This window comes from Aquarana catesbeiana, linkage group LG11, assembly GCF_042186555.1.
Source record: "Aquarana catesbeiana isolate 2022-GZ linkage group LG11, ASM4218655v1, whole genome shotgun sequence".
NCBI lineage: Eukaryota > Metazoa > Chordata > Amphibia > Anura > Ranidae > Aquarana > Aquarana catesbeiana.
In genome coordinates this window covers 110,873,611-110,900,657 of record NC_133334.1, presented here as the reverse complement: position 1 = coordinate 110,900,657, position 27,047 = coordinate 110,873,611, and the positions used below count along the sequence as shown (strand labels likewise).

The following is a 27,047-nucleotide window of genomic DNA, read 5'->3' as shown; positions in this document are numbered from 1 at the left end:
AGCTGCTTTTTTGAGCTTTTTTTGCAGCTTAAAAAGGCCTGTCTATGTTAGTCTATGGCTTCATACCCACCTAGGCGTTTTTGAGCTGCAAGTGGCATAGGTGTTTTTAAGCTGTAAAAAAAACCCAGGACCAGTGGGTTCTGAGAGACGTTTTTCAGCTGTAAAAATGCTCTAACGCTCAAAAACGCTCAAAAACGCTCAAAAACGTCATTCACCAACGTTTTTTAGCGTTTTTGATCCATTGAAAAAAAAAAACGCTAAAAAACGCTAACGCGGAAAAACGCTCAAAAACGCTAAAAAACGCTCAAAAACGCTGAAAAAAGCTGAAAAAAGCTTAAAAAAATCACTGCAAAGATACTGGCGTTTTCATAACGTTATTTTAACAGCCTGTGTGCATGAGGGCTAAAAATACATTCTTTTTAGACTTTTTTGTTTATCAATTGTCTGAAAAATAAACACTCTTCATTATCTTAAAGTGGTTGTAATCCCTGGAAGCATGGTGGTGGTAGTGTCATGGCGTGGGCATGTATGGCTGCCAATGGAACTGGTTCTCTTGTATTTATTGATGATGTGACTGCTGACAAAAGCAGCAGGATGAATTCCGAAGTGTTTCGGGCAATATTATCTGCTATATTCAGCAAAATGCTTCAGGACTCATGAAAGCACTCGGGCTTTCATGAATTCTGAAGCATTTGAAAGCAGTAAACACTCGGGCTTTCATACTGGGATTGCAGATGAGGCATTTTTCAGGCGCTTTACAGATGCTATTTTTAGCACTAAAGTACCTGATAAATGAAAGCGGCGTTTTACCGTCGGTATTCGGCCGCTAGCGGGGGGAGGTTTTACCCCCCCGCTAGCGGCTGAGAAAGGGTTAAAAACCACCGCAAAGCGCCTCTGCAGAGGCGCTTTGCCAGCGGTATAGTCACGCTGTCCCATTGATTTCAATGGGCAGGAGCGGTGAAGGAGCGGTATACACTCCGCTCCTTCACCGCTCCAAAGATGCTGCTAGCAGGACTTTTTTTCCCGTCCTGCTAGCGCACCGCTCCAGTGTGAAAGCCCTCGGGGCTTTCACACTGGAATCAAAGCAGTGGCACTTTCGGGTCGGTTTGCAGGCACTATTATTAGCGCAATAGCGCCTGCAAACCACCCCAGTGTAAAAGGGCCCTAAATCAAGTTTTCAATTTCCCAGTGCAGCATGGTGTAATAAAAGGGCTCATCTTATTTGTGGATAGGGAAGTACAGACATACACTATATTTTCAAAAGTATTGGGATGCCTGTCTTTTCACGCACATGAACTTTAACCACTTGAGCCCCGGACCATTATGCTGCCTAAGGACCAGAGGTCTTTTTCCAATTTGGCACTGCGTCGCTTTAACTGCTAATTGCGCGGTCATGCAATGCTGTACCCAAACGAAATTTGCGTCCTTTTCTTCCCACAAATAGAGCTTTCTTTTGATGGTATTTGATCACCTCTGCAGTTTTTATTTTTTGCGCTATAAACGGAAAAAGACCGAAAATTTTGAAAAAAAATGATATTTTCTACTTTTTGTTATAAAAAAAATCCAATAAACTAAATTTTAGTCATACATTTAGGCCAAAATGTATTCGGCCACATGTCTTTGGTAAAAAAAAGTCAATAAGCATATATTTATTGGTTTCCGCAAAAGTTATAGCGTCTACAAACTAGGGTACATTTTCTGTAATTTACACAGCTTTTAGTTTATGACTGCCTATGTCATTTCTTGAGGTGCTAAAATGGCAGGGCAGTACAAAACCCCCCCAAATGACCCCATTTTGGAAAGTAGACACCCCAAGGAAATTGCTGAGAGGCATGTTGAATCCATTGAATATTTATTTTTTTTGTCCCAAGTGATTGAATAATGACAAAAAAAAAAAAAAATATTTACAAAAAGTTGTCACTAAATGATATATTGCTCACACAGGCCATGGGCATATGTGGAATTGCACCCCAAAATACATTCAGCTGCTTCTCCTGAGTATGGGGATACCACATGTGTGGGACTTTTTGGGAGCTTAGCCGCGTACGGGGCCCCGAAAACCAAGCACCGCCTTCAGGATTTCTAAGGGTGTAAATTTTTGATTTCACTCTTCACTGCCTATCACAGTTTCGGAGGCCATGGAATGCCCAGGTGGCACAAAACCCCCCCAAATGACCCCATTTTGGAAAGTAGACACCCCAAGCTATTTGCTGAGAGGCATATTGAGTCCATGGAATATTTTATATTTTGACACAAGTTGCGGGAAAGTGACACTTTTTTTTTTTTTTTTTTGCACCCCAAGCTATTTGCTGAGAGGCATGGTGAGTATTTTGCAGCTCTCATTTGTTTTTGAAAATGAAGAAAGACAAGAAAAAACTTTTTTTTTTTTCTTTTTTCAATTTTCAAAACTTTGTGACAAAAAGTGAGGTCTGCAAAATACTCACTATACCTCTCAGCAAATAGCTTTGGGTGTCTACTTTCCAAAATGGGGTCATTTGGGGGGGTTTTGTGCCACCTGGGCTTTCCATGGCCTCCGAAACTGTGATAGGCAGTGAAGAGTGAAATCAAAAATTCACGCCCTTAGAAAGCCTGAAGGCGGTGCTTGGTTTTCGGGGTCCCGTACGCGGCTAGGCTCCCAAAAAGTCTCACACATGTGGTATCCCCGTACTCAGGAGAAGCAGCAGAATGTATTTTGGGGTGTAATTTCACATATTCCCATGGCATGTTTGAGCAATATATCATTTAGTGACAACTTTGTTCCAAAAAAAAAAAAATTTGTCTCTTTCCCGCAACTTGTGTCGCAATATAAAATATTCCATGGACTCGACATGCCTCTCAGCAAATAGCTTGGGGTGTCTACTTTCCAAAATGGGGTCATTTGGGGGGGTTTTGAACTGTCCTGGCATTTTATGCACAACATTTAGAAGCTTATGTCACACATCACTCACTCTTCTAACCACTTGAAGACAAAGCCCTTTCTGACACTCATTGTTTACATGAAAAAGTTATTTTTTTTTGCAAAAAAATTACTTTGAACCCCCAAACATTATATATTTTTTTTAAAGCAAATGCCCTACAGATTAAAATGGTGGGTGTTTCATTTTTTTTTTTCACACAGTATTTGCGCAGCGATTTTTCAAATGCATTTTTTGGGGAAAAAACACACTTTTTTAAATTTTAATGCACTAAAACACACTATATTGCCCAAATGTTTGATGAAATAAAAAAGATGATCTTAGGCCGAGTACATGGATACCAAACATGACATGCTTTAAAATTGCGCACAAACGTGCAGTGGCAACAAAATAAATACATTTTTAAAAGCCTTTAAAAGCCTTTACAGGTTACCACTTTAGATTTACAGAGGAGGTCTACTGCAAAAATTACTGCCCTCGATCTGACCTTCGTGGCGATACCTCACATGCATGGTGCAATTGCTGTTTACGTTTGACGACAGACCGCCGCTTGCGTTCACCTTAGCGCGAGAGCAGGGGGCGACAGGGGTGCTTTTTTTTTTTTTTTCTTTATTATTTTTTTGCTTTTTTATCTTATTTTTAAACTGTTCCTTTCATTTTTTTTTTTTTAATCATTTTTATTGTTATCTCGAGGAATGTAAATATCCCCTATGATAGCAATAGGTAGTGACAGGTACTCTTTTTTGAAAAAATTGGGGTCTATTAGACCCTAGATCTCTCCTCTGCCCTCAAAGAATCTGATGACACCAAGATCGGTGTGATAAAATGCTTCCCCAATTTCCCAATGGCGCTATTTACATCCGGCGAAATCTAATGCCGCGTACACACGGTCGGACTTTCCGGCATACTTGGTCCGGCGGACCAGAGTGTGCCGGACAATCCGCCCGTGTGTGGGCGGCGGCGGACTTTTCCGGCGGACTTCTTCCCAAAAGCCCGCCGGACCTAGATTTTAAACATGTTTGAAATCTTTCCGTCGGACTCAGTTTCGGGCGGAAAGTCCGCTCGTGTGTGTGCTGGTCCGACGGAAAGCCCGCTCGTGTGTAGGCTGGTCCGACAGACCAAATACGACACGAGGGGATGGTATTGCATCTCGCGCTCGCTGCAATAGGAAAAACAAATCTTCCTATTGCGGCGAGCGCGGGGCATACCAGGCCCTTAGGTCTGGTATGGATTATAAAGGGGAACCCCGCTACGCCGAAAAAACGGCGTGGGGTCCCCCTAAAATCCATACCAGACCCCGATCCGAGCACGCAGCCTGGCCGGTCAGGAAAGGGGGTGGGGACGAGCGAGCGCCCCCCCCCCTCCTGAACCGTACCAGGCCGCATGCCCTCAACATGGGGGGTGGGTGCTTTGGGGGAGGGGGGCGCCCTGCGCCCCCCCCCCCCAAAGCACCTTGTCCCCATGTTGATGAGGACAAGGGCCTCTTCCCGACAACCCTGGCCGTTGGTTGTCGGGGTCTGCGGGCGGGGGCTTATCGGAATCTGGGAGCCCCCTTTAATAAGGGGGCCCCCAGATCCCGGCCCCCCACCCTATGTAAATGAGTATGGGGTACATGGTACCCCTACCCATTTACCTAGGAAAAAAGTGTAAGTAATAAAACACACTACACAGGTTTTTAAAATATTTTATTAAACAGCTCCGGGGGGGGGATCTTCCTCCGGCTTCGGGGGTCTTCTTCCGGCTTCGGGGGTCCCTCCGCTTCATCTTCTCCCGGCGTCCGGTTGGTTCTTCTCCGCTCTCCGGCCTCTTCTCCCGGTGTCGCAGGTCTTCGGCCGGCCCCTCCGCTCTCTTCATGTAGCTCTATTGCGAGCGGAGGTCCGGACTTCTGGGCTTCTTGGCTTCTTGGCTTCCTGGCTTCTCTTCTCTTCTCTTCCCCCAGATGTTGACACGACGCTCTCTCCGGCTGGACTGGTCTCTGAGGGCTGCGTTGTGACTTATATAGGCGGAGACCCCGCCCCCATATGATGTCACAGTCCCTGGGCATGCTGGGACTGTGACGTTTTAGGGGGCGTGGTCGACCACGCCCCCTAAAACGTCACAGTCCCAGCATGCCCAAGGACTGTGACATCATATGGGGGCGGGGTCTCCGCCTATATAAGTCACAACGCAGCCCTCAGAGACCAGTCCAGCCGGAGAGAGCGTCGTGTCAACATCTGGGGGAAGAGAAGAGAAGAGAAGCCAAGAAGCCAAGAAGCCAAGAAGCCCAGAAGTCCGGACCTCCGCTCGCAATAGAGCTACATGAAGAGAGCGGAGGGGCCGGCCGAAGACCTGCGACACCGGGAGAAGAGGCCGGAGAGCGGAGAAGAACCAACCGGACGCCGGGAGAAGATGAAGCGGAGGGACCCCCGAAGCCGGAAGAAGACCCCCCCCCCGGAGCTGTTTAATAAAATATTTTAAAAACCTGTGTAGTGTGTTTTATTACTTACACTTTTTTCCTAGGTAAATGGGTAGGGGTACCATGTACCCCATACTCATTTACATAGGGTGGGGGGCCGGGATCTGGGGGCCCCCTTATTAAAGGGGGCTCCCAGATTCCGATAAGCCCCCGCCCGCAGACCCCGACAACCAACGGCCAGGGTTGTCGGGAAGAGGCCCTTGTCCTCATCAACATGGGGACAAGGTGCTTTGGGGGGGGGGGGCGCAGGGCGCCCCCCTCCCCCAAAGCACCCACCCCCCATGTTGAGGGCATGCGGCCTGGTACGGTTCAGGAGGGGGGGGGGCGCTCGCTCGTCCCCACCCCCTTTCCTGACCGGCCAGGCTGCGTGCTCGGATCGGGGTCTGGTATGGATTTTAGGGGGGACCCCACGCCGTTTTTTCGGCGTAGCGGGGTTCCCCTTTATAATCCATACCAGACCTAAGGGCCTGGTATGCCCCGCGACGGGGCTCGCAAGGTGTCAATCTAGCCGATAAAAGCGGCAAGATTGACATCCTTTTCTAGTCCCGTCGCACCTGAGTCACGTTCAAAATGAACGGACTTGTCCGTGTGTGGGCAAGTCCGTTCATTCTGAAAGTCCGCCGGAACTCCGGCGAAAGTCCGTCGGAAAGACGGGCGGACTTAGCCCGCCGGAAAATCCCGGCGTGTGTGGGCAAGTCCGTTCGTTTTAAAGTCCGGCGCACCTGGCGGACAAAGTCCGTCGGAAAGTGTGCCGGACCAAGTAGGATAGAAAGTCCGCTCGTGTGTACGCGGCATAAGTCATAAAATGCTCGTAGCTTCCGGTTTCTTAGGCCATAGAGATGTTTGGAGCCACTCTGGTCTCTGATCAGCTCTATGGTCAGCTGGCTGAATCACCGGCTGCATTCTCAGGTTCCCTGTTGAGACAGGAGAGCCAGAGAAAAACACGGAAGACGGTGGGGGGGGGGGTCATTCCCTCCCACGGCTTGTAAAAGCAGTCTAGAGGCTAATTAGCCACTAGGATTGCTTTTACATGAAAGCCGACCGCTGGCTGAAAAGAATGATACCAAGATGATACCTGAACCTGCAGGCATCATTCTGGTATAACCATTCAAAGTAGTGAATGGCGTACCTGAAGACAAAAAAATGGTTAACAATAAAGCACAGTAAACGGTAAAGTATAAAAAATTGCATACCTGAAAAGCAAACATGATAAAACATAATAACAATAAAACATTGCAGAATAGAATACAGTAAAAAAGAGCAGAACAAGAGAGAGAGAATAGAGAGAGAGAGAACAATAAAACGACAACTATTTTTTTTTATTTTATATATATTTTTTTTTTTTACACTTTTTTTGTAACTAACTTTTATAACGGTAACCGGTTCCAGGTTCGGGTCTCTCAAAATGCGATGGCATCTTGGGAGACCCTGTGAAAGTGTGCCTAGTCTGTGCAATGCTGTACCCTACGCTAATACTCAACTAATGAATGGTAGCGTTCAAAACATTCACCAATGCAAAGACCAGGATTGTCAGGACAGGAGGGACAATAATAGCGGGTGTCACGCCTATATCCGCGCTTGCTGCAGACACAACATCTTTTTTGGGGGTTCGTTGGGTAGGGGTACTCGGGAGGACATAAAGAAAATGCCTCTCATGCAGCCGACTGCATTTGGTTGGGGATGTGAATGGGGGAAGTACGGGCGCTGCAGAAGCGGTGGGTTCCCAATTAGGATTGGCGAATGCAGCAGGAAGGGCATTATGGGCACGACGGGCCTGTGTTTGTCTTCTTGGTGGCAGCGGGACACTACTTGTGCTTGCCACCTCACCAGCTTGAACTGCACTTATGGGACTCGCCACGTCACCAAATGTTAATGCAGTGCTGGTTTGACTACGACCAGGGTGTACTAGGCCGCTGGCGCTTGCCAGTTCAATAAAAAGCTACCAAAAAAACTGTTAGCGATCGCATGGATCAGGCCTGACTCTGCGAATGCTGCAGTTATGCGTTAAGTGTTTTGTAAGTGACAGTGATCGATCGATACTGCACTTGGGTGGGCTGGGCCCAGCGGAGGGGCAAAATGCAGGTGCTAGCAGGTATCTGGGCTGATCCCGCTAACACTGCGTTTTTGGGAACCCTAAACTGCTGGGGACGCCAGTATAGATCTGATCGGATCAGATATTGATCCGTTCAGATACTATACCACTAAGGGAGGTGTACGGTGCGTGCGTGGGTGTTAGCGGTACTGGCGCTAATCTGACGCTGCTTGGGGCTGGTGCTTGCCAGTTCACCAAAATACTACCAAAAAAACTGTTAGCGATCGCAGGGATAAGGCCTGACTCTGTGAACGCTGCAGTTATGCATTTAGTATTTTGCAAGTGTCAGTGATCGATCGATACTGCACTTTGGTGGGCTGGGCTGGGCCGGGCGGAGGGGCAAAACGCAGGTGCTAGCAGGTATCTGGGCTGATCCCGCTAACACTGCATTTTTGGGAACCCTAAACTGCTGGGGACGCTAGTATAGATCTGATCGGTTCAGATATTGATCCGATCAGATACTATACCACTAAGGGAGGTGTACGGTGCGTGCGTGGGTGTTAGCGCTCCTGGCGCTAACCTGACGCTGCCTGGGGCTGGTGCTTGCCAGTTCACCAAAATACTACCAAAAAAACTGTTAGCGATCGCAGGGATCAGGCCTGACTCTGCGAACGCTGCAGTTATGCGTTTAGTGTTTTGTAAGTGACAGTGATCGATCGATACTGCACTTGGGCTGGGCCGGGCGGAGGGGCAAAACGCAGGTGCTAGCAGGTATCTGGGCTGATCCCGCTAACACTGTGTTTTTGGGAACCCTAAACTGCTGGGGACGCTAGTATAGATCTGATCGGATCAGATATTGATCCGATCAGATACTATACCACTAAGGGAGGCGTATGCTGCGTGCGTGGGTGTTAGCGGTACTGGCGCTAATCTGACGCTGCCTGGGGCGACGCATATCACCGCCGGGCGATCAGGGGGCTAAACCTTTATTCGGTAATAAACGGCGGGTGCCCTGACACTATAAAAAATAAACAAACTAACCAGCGTCACCCGTAACAGTTATACGGTGATCAGTGGTGAAAGGGTTAACTAGGGGGCCATCAAGGGGTTAAAACATTTATTCGGTAGTATATGGGGGTCCCTGTCGCTATAAAACGCTGACGGCGAACCTAAATATTTAGGTCCCTAACTAGCGTCACCAGCGACACTAATACAGCGATCAGAAAAATGATCGCTTAGCGACACTGGTGACGGGGGGGTGATCAAGGGGTTAAAACTTTATTAGGGGGGGTTAGGGGGGTATCCTAGACTTACAGGGGGGTAATACTAACTGTCCTGGCCTGGCCTGAAAAGCTCACGAAAACCTAATTCCATTAAAATTAATGAATGCTTTCACACTGGGGCAGGGGGCTGGCAGGGTGGTGAAAAAACGTCCCTCTCCATTGAAATTAATGGAAAGCTCTTCAAAAGTGCTCAAATGTTTTACTGGCAGTTTAGAAGCGCCTCAGTGTGAAAGGGGCCTAACAGCTTCAACTCTTCTGGGAAGGCTGTCCACAAGGTTTAGGAGTGTGTCTATGTGGATATGTAGAGGTAATGATCCAAAAATAGAAGGGGGTAAGGATTGAAACAAGTGAAAAGAAACATAGATCAGAACGGAACTTAGTGTCTTGGGATGAGGAGTGGGGAATGGGGGGGGGGTCGGAAAGGGGGATACTTTCGAGAGTGTCTTGCATATTTGGATGTAAGTACAATCATAGGCTGTGGATTTTGTTAAAGGATGTTTTTCTACGTTGAAAAAACTAAATAAAGAATCTAAAAAAAAAAGAAAAAGGAGTGTGTCTATGGGAATGTTTGACCATTCTTCCAGAAGTGCATTCGTGAGGTCAGGCACTGATGTTGACGAGAAGGCCTGGCCTGCAGTCTCCGCTCTAGGTCAGGATTCCAGTCAAGCCAGTCAAGTTCCTCTACCCTAGACTTTCTCATCCATGTCTTTATGGACCTTGCTTTGTGCACTGGTCCAAATCATTTGGTGGAGGGGGGATTATGGTGTGGGGTTGTTTTTCAGGGGTTGGGCTTGACCACTTAGTTCCAGTGAAGGGAAATCTTAGGCTCGATTCACACAGGGGCAAAACGACTTCAGCGCGACTTTGCACGGCGACTTCAACGTGGCTTCAACGCGACTTCAGCGTGACTTTGATTAATTTACAATGCGACTTCAAGTCGCCTCCATGACAGGTGACTTTGGCTGTGGCCAATCACAAAATAATCAGCTCTCTGGGAGGGAGGGGTTTGCCTGGGCAAACTAATTTTTTTAACTGTAAAGTCGCTTCAGTATAGATAGAGATCCGACTTCCATTGATTTCTATGGTACAGGTCGCCTACAAGTCGGATCCAAGTAGTACAGGGAGTACGCTCTGAAGTCGGAGCGACTTCAGTAGTGTCTATTAAGACGCTCTGATTCCCTGTAATGTTAATCTCCTCTTCTTGGGGCGACTTGGGGCGACATGAGGGCTTACAAGTCGGATCCCAAGTCGTCCTAGTGTGAACCGAGCCTTAAGGCATCAGCATACCAAGACATTTTGGACAATTTCATGCTCCCAACTTTGTGGGAACAGTTTGGGCATGGCCTCTTCTTGTTCCAACATGACTGCACACAGAATATACTACTTGAGCTCTCTTAGTAGAATATACTCTCTTAGTAGAATATAATTATAAAGCTTTCTTAGTGGAATATACTATTAGAATTTATTACTAGAGCTCTCTTAGTAGAATATACTAATAGAGCTTTCTTCGAAGCATATACTAGTAGAGCTGTCTTAGTTGAATATACTACTAGAGCTCTCTTAGTAGAATATACTAATAGAGCTCGCTTAGTAGAATATACTAATAGAGCTTGTTTTGTAGCATATACTAGAAGAACTCTCTAAGTAGAATTCTACTAGAACGTTTTTATTAGGAAATTAGGCATTCACACTAGCGCGTTTTTTGATGCATTTTGCATTTTGCAGAAATGCACGGGAATTTTTTAACATGGGTTCCTATGGAACATGTTCACATCAATGCTTTTTTGTTTCTCTGCATTTTTGGAAAGGGTCAGGGACTTTTTTTCATGCAAAATGCAGCGTTTTGCATGTAATAGAATTCAATAGACAAGCATCAAAAACGCAAGTGCACCGTTTTTGCAGCGTTTTTGATGCGTTTTTGGTGCGTTTTTGATGCGTTTTTGCCGTTTTTTTTTTTTTTTTTTTAATTTTTTTTTAGACTGTAAAAAAAAACTGTAAAAAAAAAAAAAAAAAAAACGCAAAACGCAAATTGCGGCAAAAACGCCGCTAAGACGCTGCTCAAAAACGTGGCAAGCATGAAAAAAAAACCTCAAAAAACGCTCAAAAGCAACATGCATAGGTGTGAATCGAGCCTTAGAGTCAGTTCACACTGAGGCAGCACGACTTCCAGCGCAACTGCCTCAGACGACTTGAACACGACTGCAGCGGCGACTTGCAAAACGACTTCTATATAGAAGTCTATGCAAGTCGCCCCCAAAGTAGTACAGGAACCTTTTTCTAAGTCGGAGCGACTTGCGTCGCTCCAATTAGAGCGGTTCCATTGTACAGAACGGGACGCTACTTGTCAGGCGGCTAAGTCGCCTGACAAGTCGTCCTAGTGTGAACCGACCCTCAGTAGAAAATACTACTTGAGCTCTCTTAGGAGAATATACTCTCTTAGTAGAATATTCTATAATGCCCCGCACACACGAGCGAAATTTCCGGCGGAAAAATCTTGGATGGTTTTTCCAACGGAATTCCGCTCAAGCTTGCCTTGCATACACATGGTCACACAAAAGTTCTCTGAACTTTCGACCGTCAAGAATGCGGTGACGTACAACACTATGACGAGCCGAGAAAATGAGGTTCAATGCTTCCGAGCATGCGTCGAATTGTTTCTGAGCATGTGTGTTTTTTTGCGCATCCGAATTGCATACAAACGAACGCATTTTCGGATAGGAACTTTTTCCGACCGAAAAATAGAGAACATGCTCCCAATCTTTTGCTGGCTGGAATTCTTCCAGCAAAAGTCCGATGGAGCATACACACAGTCGCAATTTCCGACCAAAAGCTCTCATCAGACTTTTGCTGGCGGAATTTCCGCTCGTGTGTACGGGGCATTAGATCTTTCTTAGTAGTATATAGAAAATAGAATATATTACTAAAGTTCTCTTAGTACAATATTCTAATAGAGCTCTCCTGGTAGAATATATTAATAGATCTCCCTAACTAAAACACACTATTAAAGCTGTCTTTGTAGAAGACCTTGAAGAAGCAAAGTTTCAGGTTGCTGTAACCCGAAACAGCTATCTCAAAATGTTCTGATGAGAGAGCATTTTATCCACTACTGCTGATACTGTTAATGTTTTGGATTTCAAAATTTAAAGGAAGTCAATGGTCACAGCATACACTTTCATTTTAGAACATCCCAAAGAATATGCAAAGCCAACATTTCATATTCCTGTATCCTGTTCTCTTTGTAATGTTTCTTATGTGTGAAATCCCTGATGTTCCTGCCAGTCTCTCTGCTTTCCAAATAAAAACTGGCCGCCTTCTCACTGTATCCTTACTGTGGCCGACTGTGGGGCGTACCAAGGTGGCCGTCGCGGGACGTCACTTCTGTTACAAAATTTGACGGGTTGCCAAATCTGAGGGAACACCACCTTTGACGCTAACATCATTGTAGTGTTTCCTGAAGAGCCTTGCATTAGAGTTGCTGTTCAAAGGGAAATGAAGAACACATTCACCACAATTTTAGTAATGACTTGAACTGTAAAAGCCATAGTCCTGCTACAGTCTATATGAATGTTGTCAGTGTTGATTGTGTACGAAATAAAGTGATGGTTAATATTAAATCTCCATATGTCTTCTTTCTTCCAGTGATGTTCAGGTCAATGTGTACAATTTTGCAACAATTAAGTCATCAGCAAATGTGATGGGCATTATCCGAGGAAGTGTGGAGCCTGGTGAGACCATCGACAGATTCTTTGTTTTTTTCCGTTATTCTGTATTCGTAATTTTCTAATTATTTAATTGAACAGTAATCATATTTATATAATAAAATAAAACCACAGTAATTTGTTTTCTTTTCGAATCATGTAATCTGAAATAATAATATGAGAATTTGCAATGCATTATTGCTGCATATCGAGCAATCTTGTATTACTGCTTATGGGAGAGAAGCATGTCTCCAGGCTATATCTATTCCTGTCTGTTGTATTAGCAGGCATGCACTAGATATTCCTGCAGGTTGACTTTTTTTGCATTCCAAATACTTTATAATTCAAAAGGTATGAAAAATATATGGGTAAAAGTAAAATTATAGTGTATTGTCAGGCAGCATATATTTTCAGTTCAAGTCATTCCAAATAATATCCTGATTCTCTGAAATTATACATACACACCCACTAATTAATAGCTCTGTAATCATTTTTTTCATGAAATGATTGAGTTTCTCCGCCTCCTTGTAATGTCCTCCATAAACACCTGAACCCCCCCACCCTCCCCATGATCAATGCATGTTAGCTGTGGTCATGTGCACTGCTCTGTGCAAATTACAATCCTATAGCCCCTAGTCCATCTGAGAAGTGAGCCAAAGAGTTTTGTCTACGTTACTACGTACAGTGGGACCATGGGAGTGAACATAGCCACTCTATAACAGGAAGTTGGATCACAGCGGGAGCAAAAAAAAAAAAAGTATTTGGAGGAGGATGAAATAGAAGGTAAAGTGTAACTAACAGCATTTTTTTTTTATTTTGAATAAAGTAAGAGAGGGTTATAACCTCCGTCAGTTTTTTTTTTTGTCTCACTGGGGAGATTTTGCTTTACTTCCTATCCCATAGCCAAGCAGGAAGTAAGAGGAAATTCCTCCAAAGTTTAGGGAATCCCAGTGTTTCATCAGGGCACTAGAACTAGTGTCCCAACTGTAAGATTTCCCCTCTATTAGTGTTCTGATGTCAACCCGAAATTTGGGATTTTCTTTAACTTTCACTTTCAATGATAATGGTAAACAGGACAAATAGAGGGTGAATCTCCCTAAGAGGGGCACAGACAGCAATAAAAATTGACAGGTGTTCTAATCCCTCTCCTCTCTATCCAAAACGAAAAAAAAAAAAAGAGTTTGCTTATAGTTACACTTTAAGTTAAGTCACTTTAATGTCTAGGCAAACAAGTCAGTACATCCCTGCAATACATCCACATTTCCAAAGTTTTAAACTCACTGCAAGTACAGAAATACCTGTTGATTTACCAAAATCTGATATGTCACTAATCCTGTGAGGGCCGAAAACAGTGCTTCTGCTGCACTGAAATCCCAAGTAGTGTTGTCAGCCCTGCCCAGTTCTCTTCTGCTTAACTACAGGACACCTACCCCTATCTTCATCTACGTTGCATAACAGGGAGATGTTCTGTAGTTTAAGAAGCGAGAACACAGGAAGGGCTGATTACACTGATTAGGATTTTAGTGAAGTAGAGGCATTGTTGTCAGCTCAAGCAGAAAGTAGCTCACTGGATTCTGGCAGGATCAACAGATATTTTTTATGTACTTGCAGTAAACTTAAGGAGGTAAAACATGGGAAATGTTCATGTTATGAAGATATACCAAATATGTTTATTTTTTAACTTGTTCAGACATACAGTATACTTTACCATTGCACTGTTTGCTTTAAAGCACATTTGTGCTTTACACATGCAAAGAAAAGCATCACCTTTTTTAAGCTCCCTGCATGTGACTCACTTCCCTCCCTCCTGTGTGCCAATGTTTGTACTTAGGGTGTTTAGGTACTCAGCGTTGTCACATGGGGAAGGGAGAGGGTCCGCAGTTCTGAATAAGCTCCCATGAGAGAACTAGGGCTTCCTTTATTTGCTTCTGACGGCTAAACTGCATTGGTTGCTTGGCTGGAGTTCCCCAACTTTTAAATCAATAATGTTTCCACAAGTTTATATGGTTAAAGCTAAACTCCAGAAAAACCAAAACTCCTCCCTTGTGGTCTGCGCCTGCACTGCAAGGGTTGACTGTTCATTTAGGTCTTGGGAACCTGATCCTTTGCTCCTGCAGGTTCCTTCATGCTGCTAGACCAGTCCCTGCAGCCTTTTCTGCCCTTTGCTTTGGCAGTCTAAGGTCCACAGACGTCATCAAGACTGATTCATGGTCCATAACTCTGCAGTTGGGTTGCCATCTGTCTGGGATTCACACGGACAGTCCGGGTTTTGAATCATGTGTCTGGGTTTCAGTCCATCTGAAACCCAGACACATTATTCAGACTGGACTGTGGCTGGGGGATGAGCAGTGATGGGGTGCTCAGTGCCGGTCGGGAGGGGTCATAGGACAGATAGTCTGTGGTTAGCCTCCTCTCCTGCCTCCCCTCCCGCCCCAGATTCTGGCCCTTAATCCTCACATATCTCTCCCTGGTGGATGACATTGTATTGGAGGCCATGACTCCTCATCTCTGCCCCGCTAGGGTCTGCCGCTGCCTGCCCTCGCCCCATAACAGTGGTCTCTTCCACCCAGAGCGGAGACTGAGAGGGGGAGAGGAGTAAAGTAGGTGATGACAACGGTGCAGTGATAGGGGGAGAGGGTGATGATGATGGGCAGGCTTCTTGCTGCAGTGTGGTGAGTGTAGGACGACCAGCGGTGGCTGCATATGCCAAGCTCCTGTCTGTGTAATGGATGACATTTGGGGTGAGACCTTGGCAATGGCAGTGTGTGCAATCATCCAGTACTTTGCAATGATCATTCCTCATCAATGAGAATACATGACGGTGTATGTGTGCAGCAAACTCAAAGTGAAATGTCACAGTTGGTCCTGTGTGAACAGTCTATTGTGGAGGCTGGATGTGTCACCAGAGGCTCTATGCCCCCCTCCCCCAGTGCTGGTGAATGCAGACTGAGGGGGGAATAGTTCAGTTGGTTCTCTTATTCCTCTATTAGCTGCTTTCTTCTGGGAATCCCCCAAATTCCTTTGTCTGGGGGAGCAATAGGAAGGATGATACGGACTTCCTCCTGGCAGAGATCATTGTTCAAGCAGTGACCACACATAGTTGGTAGGATGGCTGTAACCTGTATACTGTGAATGGTTCCATTAGAAGAGCCCAGGATGACCGCTCTATATGTTCTTATGTCCAGCATACTGTGTACTGGGAGTTAAATTTAGACTTCATACACCACCAGTGCCACCTAGCTGGGCAACCTCTGATCACTAACTACTATATCATTCACCAGTGGCGGCCCGTAACGCAGGGTGCAGGGATGCTGCCCCCCCATCCATGCGTCCAGCCCCCTAATCCACATGCGCTGGAAGCATGGATTCCAATGGGTTTTTTTTTTGAAGCACATGATTAGAGCCTGAGGCTCTAATTGGCTTTAAAAAAAGGTGGGCTCAGGGAGCAATGAGCCCACCCACTTTTGTGAAAATAGTGAATTATTTTCGCTATAGTCTTCCTGATTCTCCTCCCGTCCATCTCCCACGGTGGTGGGGGGGTTGGGGGTGGTGTTAGTTTGCCGCCCCCCCCCCCCCCCCAAATATTGAGCACCAGCCGCCACTGTCATTCACTGCTCATCCATAGATACCTAGGGCTGCCATCTGTCCTGCATTCACCTGGACAGACAGCCTGAAACCCGGACACATTATTCAGACCTGGCTGTGCCTACCCAAGTAACCGAGATAGTCATTCACAAATCTGTTGCCGTAAAGAAAGAAGCGCAGCGCTAAAAACACATCTCAAAAATGAACTAAGACCATGTTGTGAGTCTCGCACTCAATAATAAAGAATGTGTGGAACCTTGATTAGATAAGTTCACAGTGATAATGCATCAATAATGAAAAGCAAATAAACAAACCAACATGAAATCCATAAGTTATAGAAGCCCAATGCGTAGTGAGTCAAAAAAATGTAATGAATAGAAGCGAATTGTTCATAACATCCATTTGACATCAAAAGTAAAAATAACTCGTGAAGAGGCTTTTACAAGTAGATAATCCACCACCAATTAGATGAAGGCTTACCAGAATGTTTGATCCCAAAAGGGAATATGCCCTATGAGTCAAACAGGCTTGTGGTGGCGTACACCAAAGATGGAGGCTTCAGATCTGGCGACCTTTGACAGATAAATCAGGCTAGCCCTGCCGACTGTCAAAATCTCCAAACAGTGGCTGCATCTGATTAGATGTATCCGCTTTTCAGTTGACATTTTTCTGTCCAGGTACTTTGATTTTTCAATCCAAGTAGCTGTTGAGTGGAAGGAGTGTGACAGGCCCACCCACGGATAGAATTCCTGATGAACTGCCCGAAATTTGAACGGTGCGTGGTCAACTTTATACTCTTTCAGATGCATAGATGGCTAACATGTTTTCATTTTCGTTTGCAGACAGGTATATAATGTATGGAAATCACAGAGACAGCTGGGTCCATGGTGCAATAGATCCAAGCAGCGGAACTGCAGTCATGCTGGAAATCAGTAGAATTCTTGGGGAAAAGGTCAAAAAAGGTAAAAACTCACATACTGTAATTGTCAACTAACATACAGTGCCTTGAAAAAGTATTCACACCCCTTGAAATTTTCCACATGTTGTCATATTACAACCAAAAACTTAAGTGTATTTTATTGGGATGTTATGTGACAGACCAACACAAACTGGCACATAATTGTGAAGTGAAAGGAAAATGATAAATGGTTTTCAAATTTTTTTTACAAATAAATATGTGAAAAGTGTGGCGTGCATTTGTATTCAGCCCCCTTTACTCCGATACCCCTAACTAAAAAGGTGGAACCAATTGCCCTCAGAAGTCACCTAATTAGTAAATAGAGTCCACCTGTGTGTAATTTAATCTCAGTATAAAAACAGCTGTTCTGTGAAGGCCTCAGAGGTTTGTTAGAAAAACGTTAGTGAACAAACAGCATAATGAAGGCCAAGGGACACACCAGACAGGTCAGGGATAAAGTTGTGGATAAGTTTAAAGCAGGGTTAGGTTATAAATAAAATATCCCAAGCTTTGAACATCTCACGGAGCACTGTTCAATCCATCATCCGAGAATGGAAAGAGTATGGCACAACTGCAACCCTACCAAGACATGGCCGTCCACCTAAACTGACAGGCCGGGCAAGGAGAACATTAATCAGAGAAGCAGCTAAGAGGCCCATGGTAACTCTAGAGGAGCTGCAGAGATCCACAGCTCAGGTGGGAGAATCTGTCCACAGGACAACTATTAGTCGTGCACTCCACAAATCTGGCTTTTATGGAAGAGTGGCAAGAAGAAAGCCATTGTTGAAAGAAAGCTATAAGAAGTCCTGTTTGCAGTTTGCGAAAAGCCATGTGGGGACACAGCAAACATGTGGAAGACAGTGCTCTGGTCAGATGAGACCAAAAATTTACTTTTTGGACTAAAAGCGAAACACTATGGGGTTGATTTACTAAAGGCAAATCCACTTTGCACTGCAAGTGCACTGCAAGTGTACTTGGAAGTGCAGTCACTTTAGATCTGAGGGGAAGATCTGAAATGAGGGGAAGCTCTGCTGATTTTATCATCCAATCATGTACAAGCAAAAATGCTGTCTTTTATTTTCCTTGCACGTCCCCCTCTACAGATCTACAACGACTGCAATTCCAAGTGCACTTGCAGTGCACTTGTGGTGCAAAGTGGATTTGCCTTTAGTAAATAAACCCCTATGTGTGGCAGAAAACTAACACTGCACATCATCCTAAACACACCATCCCCACTGTGAAACATGGTGGTGGCAGCATCATGTTGTGGGGATGCTTTTCTTCAGCAGGGACAGGGAAGCTGGTCAGAGTTGATGGGAAGATGGATGGAGCCAAATACAGGGCAACCTTTGAAGAAAACCTGTAATGGGGCTTACACATGGTCGGACTTTTCGGCTACAAAAGTCCGACAGCCCGTCCGACAATCTTTCAACGGACTTTTGGCGGACTTTCGGCGGACTTTCTAACAAACAGACTTGCCTACATACGATCACACAAAAGTCCGACGGATTCGTACGTGATGACGTACACCGGACTAAAATAAGGAAGTTCATAGCCAGTAGCCAATAGCTGCCCTAGCGTCGGTTTTTGTCCGTCAGACTAGCATACAGACGAGCGGATTTCTGGGTCCGGCGGAGTTACGACGTAAAGATTTGAAGCATGTTCCAAATCTAAAGTCCGTCAGATTTGCGACTGGAAAAGTCCGCTGAAAGTCCGGGGAAGCCCACACACGATCAGATTGTCCGCCGGATTTGGTCCGTCGGCGTCCATCTGACTTTTGTAGCCGAAAAGTCCGACCGTGTGTACGCCCCATTAGAGTCTACAAAAGACTTGAGACTGGGGTGGAGGTTCATCTTTCAGCAGGAGAATGACCCTAAACATACAGCCAGATCTACAATGGAATAGTTTAGATCAAAGCATATTCATGTGTTAGAATGGCCCAGACAAAGTCCAGACCTAATTGAGAATCTGTGTCAAGACTTGAAAATTGCTGTTCAGAGGCTCTCCATCCAATCTGATTCTACAAAGTATTGACTCAGAGGGGCTGAAGACAAATGCACGCCACACTTTTTACATATTTATTTGTAAAAAAATTTGAAAACCATTTATCATTTTCCTTCCACTTCACAATTATGTGCCACTTTGTGTTGGTCTATCACATAAAATCCCAATAAAATACATTTACATTTTTGGTTGTAACATGACAAAATGTCAAGGGGTCTGAATACTTTTTCAAGGCACTGTATTATTTCATGTGATGAACATTTGGTGTCAGTCTAAACAGTTTACAATAATAATGCTAACTATATATAAAAGATGTGTGTTAAAAGGCTACATGCACACAAGCGGTTGGGCCCATCAGTGTCACATCTTGGTATTTTTTGGCACATGTGCAGCACCCATCCCAGCTGCTAGCAGCCTGGCAAAAATGATAACATGCTGAAATATGCGGCATGAGTGATGCTGTATCGAGTGATACTCACATTCATCATATGCTTTCAGGGATGTATGCCCCAAATCCTGGAAAAAATAAACAATACGATGTGCTGAAATGTGCATTGCATCGCCCTCTCATCACAGCTCACTGCAGGCCAGAACAGACAGTGGCTGTTCACTAAAACAGAGCCGTGTGAACAAGCCCCTGATCTTTCCGTACCAAGAGATTAAAATCACCTGCTTACTTGCAGTGTATTTCCTCTCCATACAATTTTTTTGTAGGTGTTGGGGAAGAAGAACAATATTATTAGGGCTCTTTCAGAAGGGCAGCAGTGACTACTTCTCTCTCAAATCAAAAGTGATCTGGCATGGATTCCTTTTCAGAGGGCAGTAGAGCAGCAGCTGCCAGGTGTCTGCTGTTTTATTTTTTAATCCCCAAGGGGGATTGTATGTTAAAATACTGTACCACAACTGATACAGCACGTTCCCAATGACTTTAATGGGCACGTCTGAAATGTGATGCCGCCTGCTAAACTCTGCAAGTCTTACCTTCCTCCTGGATTAACAGTGGGTATAGGATTGTGTAGATGGAGGGTTTCAATTTGTGTGTGTTTTTTTCCTTCACTTCCTGTCCCATAGTCGAACAGGAAGTGAAAGAAATCCCTGCAAATTAAGGGAATTCCTTGGGCCCCCCCAGGTCACCAGAACTAGTGTCCCCATTGGAAGCTTTCCCCTCTATTACTTTTCTGGGAAAGGCCAAAATTTGTGATTTTCATTTACTTATACTCTCAATAATAATGATAAACAGGACAGATAGAAAGGGAATCTCCTTAAAGTGGTTGTAAACCCTTACAGACCAATTTTTACTACAGGCAAGCCTATAACAAGGCTTACCTGTAGCTACCCTGGATATCTCCTAAACCTGCACAGTTTAGGAGATATCCTCTGTATCTGCATGTGCCGACGTCATCGGCACATGCGCACGTAAGCAATGGCACACTGCTTTGGTTATTGTGCCGTTACCGGCGGCTCCCACACGCATGCGCAGGAGTGACGTCATTGCAGCTCCGGCCAATCACAGCCGGAGTCCGTGATACCCGAAAGTAATTCAGAGAGCGATGTCGTCAGCTGGAGCGGTGTACAGGGACCACTACGGGGGCTTCGATCTCAGGTGAGTATTTCATAATGAGCTAGTATGCTATGCATACTAGCTCATTATGCCTTTGTCTTGCAGGTTTTTTTTTTTTTTTTTTTAGTGGGGTTACAACCACTTTAACAGGGGCACAGACAGCAATAAAAACTGACAGGTGTTCTAATCCCACTCTATCCAATGCTAAAATAAGTTTTTCCTTTTAATTGTACATATGATTTAAGGGGAATATTTTTAGTGAAATGAAAGGTCTGGTGACAGAGTCTGTTTAATGCTCATTTGCACAGTTTGCAATAAAAACGCTTCCCCACTCTGTTCAACATTAAAGAAAAAAGAAGTCTTGCTTAGGGATACACTTTACTTGAATAAATTCAATACTTATGCGCATTTACTGTACCTGGAAGTATCAGTCTTTTGTTTTATGGCTCCCCTGCATGTGTTTTTTTTTTTTAACTGCAAAACATTTTTTTAAATTTATGGAAAAGTCCAATATCCTTTCAGGAGTCTGTTGGTTTCCCAAGGATCCATTTCCACCTGCGCACCGCATCGTGCAGCGCCGCATTTTTTTCACACTTTTTTTTGCATGTTTGTCACACGATAGTATAGGGCAGTCCATTCACTTGAATGGGCTGCCCTACATTTGACGAACGTGCCAAAGTAGCACCTGTACTTTTTTTGGCAGTGAGCCTCGCTCGTTTTTGCAATGCAGATTTTCGCAAATTTTTGACTAAAAGCATGGCTGCTAAGTGCGTTTGGGGTGTCATTAATAATTAATGGCACCACAAGCTTGTGATGCGCATTTTGACCGCAACATACAGGGATATACAATGTAATACTGACACATAATCACACACATAGGTTGGACTTGATGGACTTGTGTCTTTTTTCAACCTCACCTACTATGTAACTATGTAATTTTGGTGCATTTTTCAAATTTTTCTGTGCGTATTCCCGAAAACACGCATTTGTGTTCACTTTCCTGAACTGCAGAGAGGTGAGTTGGGCCTATGACTAAAAAGTGATATCTGAAAGAGTTGCAAAGTTGATGAGTTACAGAGTTGAAGTTGGTAAATAATTGTTTGGATAAGTAAGATTAAGGCCTCTTTCTCACTGAGGAGTAGGCACAGAGAGGCACCGACAACGGCAAGAATCAGAATTCTTGTCTTTGGACAGACATCTGTATGAAGCAATGACAGGCTGACAGGAGCCGTAGATGCAAGCCAATCGGTCCACCTGCCAGACTGTTTTAGTTTGCGCAGTCTAAACGGCCGCAGCTGTCTGCAACATCCTGTAAGCCCAGCCAGAATATTACGCAAATTTTCGACGCTGTCCGTGTCTCTCTGAGGGAGATTTTCTAAAACTGGTGCACTCAGAATCTGGTGCAGTTGTACACAGTAGCCAATCAACTTCTAACTTTAGCCTATTCAGTTAAAGTGATATTAAAGGCTTGTTGTTGTTGTTGTTTTTTTAAATAACAAAGATGTTATACTCGCCTCCTCTGTGCAATGGTTTTGCACAGAGCAGCCCAGATTCCTCCTCATCTCAGGTCCCTTGCTGGCGCACCTGGCCCCTCCCTCCTGCTGAGTGCCCCCGGAGCAAGCAGCTTGCTGTGGGGGCACCAAAGCAGGCTCCCTCCTGAGCCACTGCTCTGCAAGTCCATTCACATGGCATGGCTCTGCCCCCTCTCTCCTCATTGGCTCACTGGCTGCGATTGACAATGAGGAATGAGACTCCCCGGAGAGCTGAGCCAGTGCACATCACTGGATCGAGATGGGGCTCAGGTAAGTATTTGGGGGGGGTTGGCGGGGTGCTGCACACAGAAGGTTTTTAATTGTGCCTTTACAACAACTTTATGCTTTGGTAATAAAGCCTGGAAGCTGATCGGTTACTATGCAGATTTGCAGCAGATTTTGCACTTTGCATTTTTAGTAATAACCCCCTCTGTGTCTACTCATCCATATGAATAAGGCCTAATTACTCATAATTAAATAGACTATGTTTTTTGTGTAGTTTATCCCTGTTTAAAGATGCTTTTGCCTAATAGGAAAATGGCGCCCGCGGAGAACAATTATTTTCGGGAGCTGGGGAGCTGAAGAATTTGGTCTAATTGGATCTACTGAATTTGCAGAGGTAATTCAAAGCATAAGTTTAATCTGATTCGTTTTGCTTTCCTCGGTTCCTTCTATAGCCTTACATCAATACGATAATTACATTTTAAATAAGACCTTTCCATTTGCATTATATTCCTTATTTTAGACCCAGTGATGTCTTTACTAGGTGTCTGTGCTTCTCTATGCAATGCAAGCAGATCATGTCTGGTGGGAGGGATGGTAGGGTGCTGTACATAGTTTCCTGAAAACATCACAGCCTGCCTCAGTACACCTTTCAGCTCTCAGCCCTGATGCAAGCAGTGGGCTGTCTCTTGAGGAGAGTTATGCAAATATTAAAATGTCTTGCTGTGTGGATGTCAGTTGGGAGGAATGAGCATTCCTTGACAGAGGTAGGTGATGTTGGATGCCCTCCAGATAGGAAATTTAGATGGGGTTTATCTCAAACTTGCTGCAGCTTCTAATGTGAAATTAATGTCAGAAGGTGAAATTAGAGTAAGCAATTTCAGTGCAAGAGAGGAGCTGATACAACTGTGCAAGACTAAATGTAAGGCAGGAGTTTAGCTTTAAATTGTATGTAAACCCTAACAATGAACTGTTGGATAAGTGCATACAAACTTGTTGATCGTGTCCTGTGCCTTCTGCACACTTCCTTCCCTCCTAGTTCTTATCTTGGATGACAGCATGATTAACCAGTATGTTGTAGAGATCTGATAGTGGGAGCGGTTGAACAGTTTAGCAAAAGACACTGGGCAGGGCTGACACCACTCAGTCCACAAATAAGTTACATGTTGTCAGCCCACAAGAGGCCTTAAATTCCTTTATTTTGACACTGAGCAAATGCAGACAGTTACATAATCTGTTGTAAAACAATGTAAGAGACAGGCAAGTGTGATACAGGTAAATGATTGCAAACAGTTATATCAAAAAAACAACAAGGTCAACAGTTCTGGTTATTAAAACAAGCACCACAGTTAAAGTTTGTGGGGGTGATTCCCCGAATTATCAATACTGTCAGTGAATGAGACCTGAGAGGCGCTCTAGGTTCTGAGTTGTTTGGCTTATATCTAACTTCCTTGTCTATTAGTCGTTGTCACTCAGTGAGATACAATATTTTCTATATAGTTGGTAAAATGGGGGCTAAAAGACTGTAAAACCCATACATGGGACACATTGAACAGGTAATGGTTAACAAGATTTTCTTTATATCTGGACCGTGAAGGATCCCAAGTATGAGGATGCATAATATAAAGACTAGTGTCCCCCGGGGTAGGAGAGAAATATAACGGGGGGGCGGAGAAGTACAGAAGAAAGGGGGAACAGGAGGGGAAGTAGAAGTGATAGGAGTGAATTAGTACAGAGGAGAGATATAGACAAAATGTGGAAGTGCAGTATAACAGGGTAAAGGGTGGTGCCCTCTGCCTGAGATATGGTGCTAACCCGTTAAGTTAGCTAGATTGTGCCATTTCCTGAAGATAGGCTTCCGTGTAGAAAAAGTGCTGCCATGATCTCCGGGTCTCTCGAAAGGTCTCCTCTCTATTGTGCAGGGTGGCAGTAAGATCCTCCATATCCCTTAATTCGTTTACTTTAGCAAACCACAGGGATAACGCCGGTGGTCTCTCCAATCTCCAGCAGAGAGGAATGCAAGCCTTTGCGGCATTCAGAAGTTGGATGGTGAGAGAGGTCTTGTATTTCTTAATGGGTCGTTCTGATAGATGAAGCAAGCAGGCTGCAGGATCGTCTTCCAGGGAAACACCGGTAAGATGTCCGATCGTGCGTGCCACCCCGTGCCAGAATGGGGCAAGCTTGGAACAGGACCAGAAGATGTGTAACATCGTCCCCTCCTCAGAGCCACAGCGCCAGCATAGGCCGGGCACCTGTGGAAAGAAACGATGCAGGATGGCAGGTACTCTGTACCAACTTGTCATGATTTTGTAACAGGTTTCCTGAACCCTAGTGGCAATTGAGGATTTCTGAGCGAAGTAGAGAATTTTTTGTCTCTGTACCCCAGTGAATTGGACTCCAAGCTCCGCCTCCCATTTGGAGAGGAACTGAGGAACGTACCCTTCCTCTGGCTGAGTTAAGGATGAGTACATCAGTGAGAGACAATGTCGAATCGGTTCCCCACGATGGCAAATGAGTTCCAGTTCAGTGAGATTACGGGTAATGCCTGGTTTCCTCAGACAGCTGCGCAAAAAGTTCCGCAGCTGGAGGCCGTCACAAGAGGCCTTAAAGCAGAACTAATAGCTAAGCATGTGATCAGTAATGAAACCAGCCATTTGATGCCTTGAAACTTTGGTTGAGGTCACAAGCAACTGTGATGGTTATCATTCACATTGAATGCAACTGTTGTCGTAAACAGCCTAATTGATGGATTTAGTTCTGCTTTGAGAGTTGAGTGCATTTCCAGCAGATCAACAAGTAGTTTTCTGTACATGTGGGGACTTTAAAGGCATAAAACTTGTGGAAATGTGCATGTTCTGCAAATATGTACTGAATATGTGTTTTATTTTGCCCAAAATACACTTTAAAGAAACTGCTGCTAGGCCAGTATGTAAGTTGATCATACACATGTGTAGTGACCCCCTGGTGTTTCTGGGGAGAGGGAATTCCCTGAGTGCAGGGGCAGACTAATGTTACCCAAGGGTGGATCCATGGTCGCAGTGGACTATTGCAACAAGGAAGGACGACAGTCACTTTTAATCTTTTTCTGAGATCTTCTTGATCTGGCTCACAGGAAGGGAGGTTTAGGGCTTCAGATACCTCCAACAGCATGGGTTCCAGACACCGTCACACTTCTCCTCCATCCAAGGGAGTACCAGGATCCTCTGAGGTCAGATATTCCACCTTGGTTGCTGTATACTTCTTGACCAGGCAGGGCAGCTTGAGGAATCACGCTAGGCCCAAACAGGCTCCCTCCAGTGATTCCTTCCCTTCCTTCCAGCATTTTCCGGTATAGTACCACAGATTAATCTGGTGAACTTTTGCAATATGATAGTCTCAGCACATGCAATGAAAGATTTACAAGGAATCTCTCAGTACAGAAATAGAGAAGCTGCCGTGGCTGACTTATTTCTGAAGGTTTAGGATCTGGAGCTTTTATCTTAGACCTGGCTTCACTAGGTAGTGATTGACTATGCTAAAACAACTTGCCTTGCAGGTGTCCTAACACTTCACATGTACATGCTTGTTCCAGGTTATTGACTTACTAAGTATAGAGGGAATTACCAAGATAGCAATTCCATGGTGAATGCAAAAAAAAAACCATCACAACTATCATATTGCTATCCTGACAGTTTCCATTAAAAATAAATGCATAAGTGCATGCGCAGCGCATAAAGCTCCTCTAAATTACTTTCTGCAGTTTTATTAGTACTAATAGTAAAAATAGCAGTTTTTATCAATAGTAATTATAACCACTAAATTTTCTATTACTTTCTTATAGGATTATTATAGCAAGCTGAGGGACAGAACAGCAGCCTATATCAATGTGGACATTTCAGTATTTGGTAAGGCCATGAGTACATATTAGATAAAGTTCATCTTAAAGTGGACCTAGTGTTAGATATACAGGATATTTTTATGTGTTAAGTAATGCTTTTGTAGATACTGTAGGTAAACAACACTTGCAGATATTTATTTCTTCTCATTGAGTAAGAGAACGTTCTTTGTCGGTGACTTTAGCGCTCGTCATCCACGAAAGACTGATACTAACTTTGATTTGCCATCAGTCATCCAGTTCCTGGAATGGACCGTAGGCCCAGAGTTAAAGTAATTGTAAATGATCATCTTGTAAAACAACCCATTCAGTTTAAAGCAGAAAGTAAATGCAAAACATTTTTGTATAGATATAAAAAACATTATGAATACCTATTTTTCCTTTTTTTATAAGTGATCACATTCCCTTTGTTCTCAGCTGCATAAGAGCTGGGGGAGGTGAAGCAGCAGCACACTGATCTTTCCAGTGAAGCTGAGCAGTGGGGGCATGTCAGGACAAGTCTGATCATTGGAGGAGAGCAGACTGAGTTCCCAGCATAGCTAGAGAACTGACCACGGAGTGCTCTCCTGCTTAGTATGGTTAGTTTTTATTAGGAAAGCAGAGGAACTGGCAGGAACACCAGGGATTTCACATAAAGGAAGCAATACAAAGAGAATGGGATACTTTCTCATACAAGTACATAATATAACAGGCACATATCAGGAATATGAAGTGTTGGGGTAACATACGCTTTAACGCAGTCATGTAAACCCTGATGCCTATACAGTCATTTAATATATTAATTCTCTTTAATATATTAATTATTAATATATTATTAAAAGTTCTTGACTACATTTGGATGAATTATAGGATAGAAGAAAAAAATGTGGTTAACAATGGTAATGAAAACCTTGTTCTATTTAACCATGATCATTTTAACTAATTATGG

General features: G+C 44.3%; 1 protein-coding gene across 1 annotated transcript in view; it reads left to right on the top strand.

Annotated features, from left to right (window-relative positions):
- Positions 1 to 27,047, top strand: part of NAALADL1 (N-acetylated alpha-linked acidic dipeptidase like 1) — a 114,939-nt gene that overhangs the window by 49,760 nt on the left and 38,132 nt on the right. The window contains exons 8-11 of the mRNA XM_073604881.1: positions 12,325 to 12,410; positions 16,811 to 16,930; positions 22,557 to 22,642; positions 26,066 to 26,129. Coding sequence (XP_073460982.1) covers positions 12,325 to 12,410; positions 16,811 to 16,930; positions 22,557 to 22,642; positions 26,066 to 26,129 — 356 coding nt within the window. The remainder of the gene's footprint in view (positions 1 to 12,324; positions 12,411 to 16,810; positions 16,931 to 22,556; positions 22,643 to 26,065; positions 26,130 to 27,047) is intronic.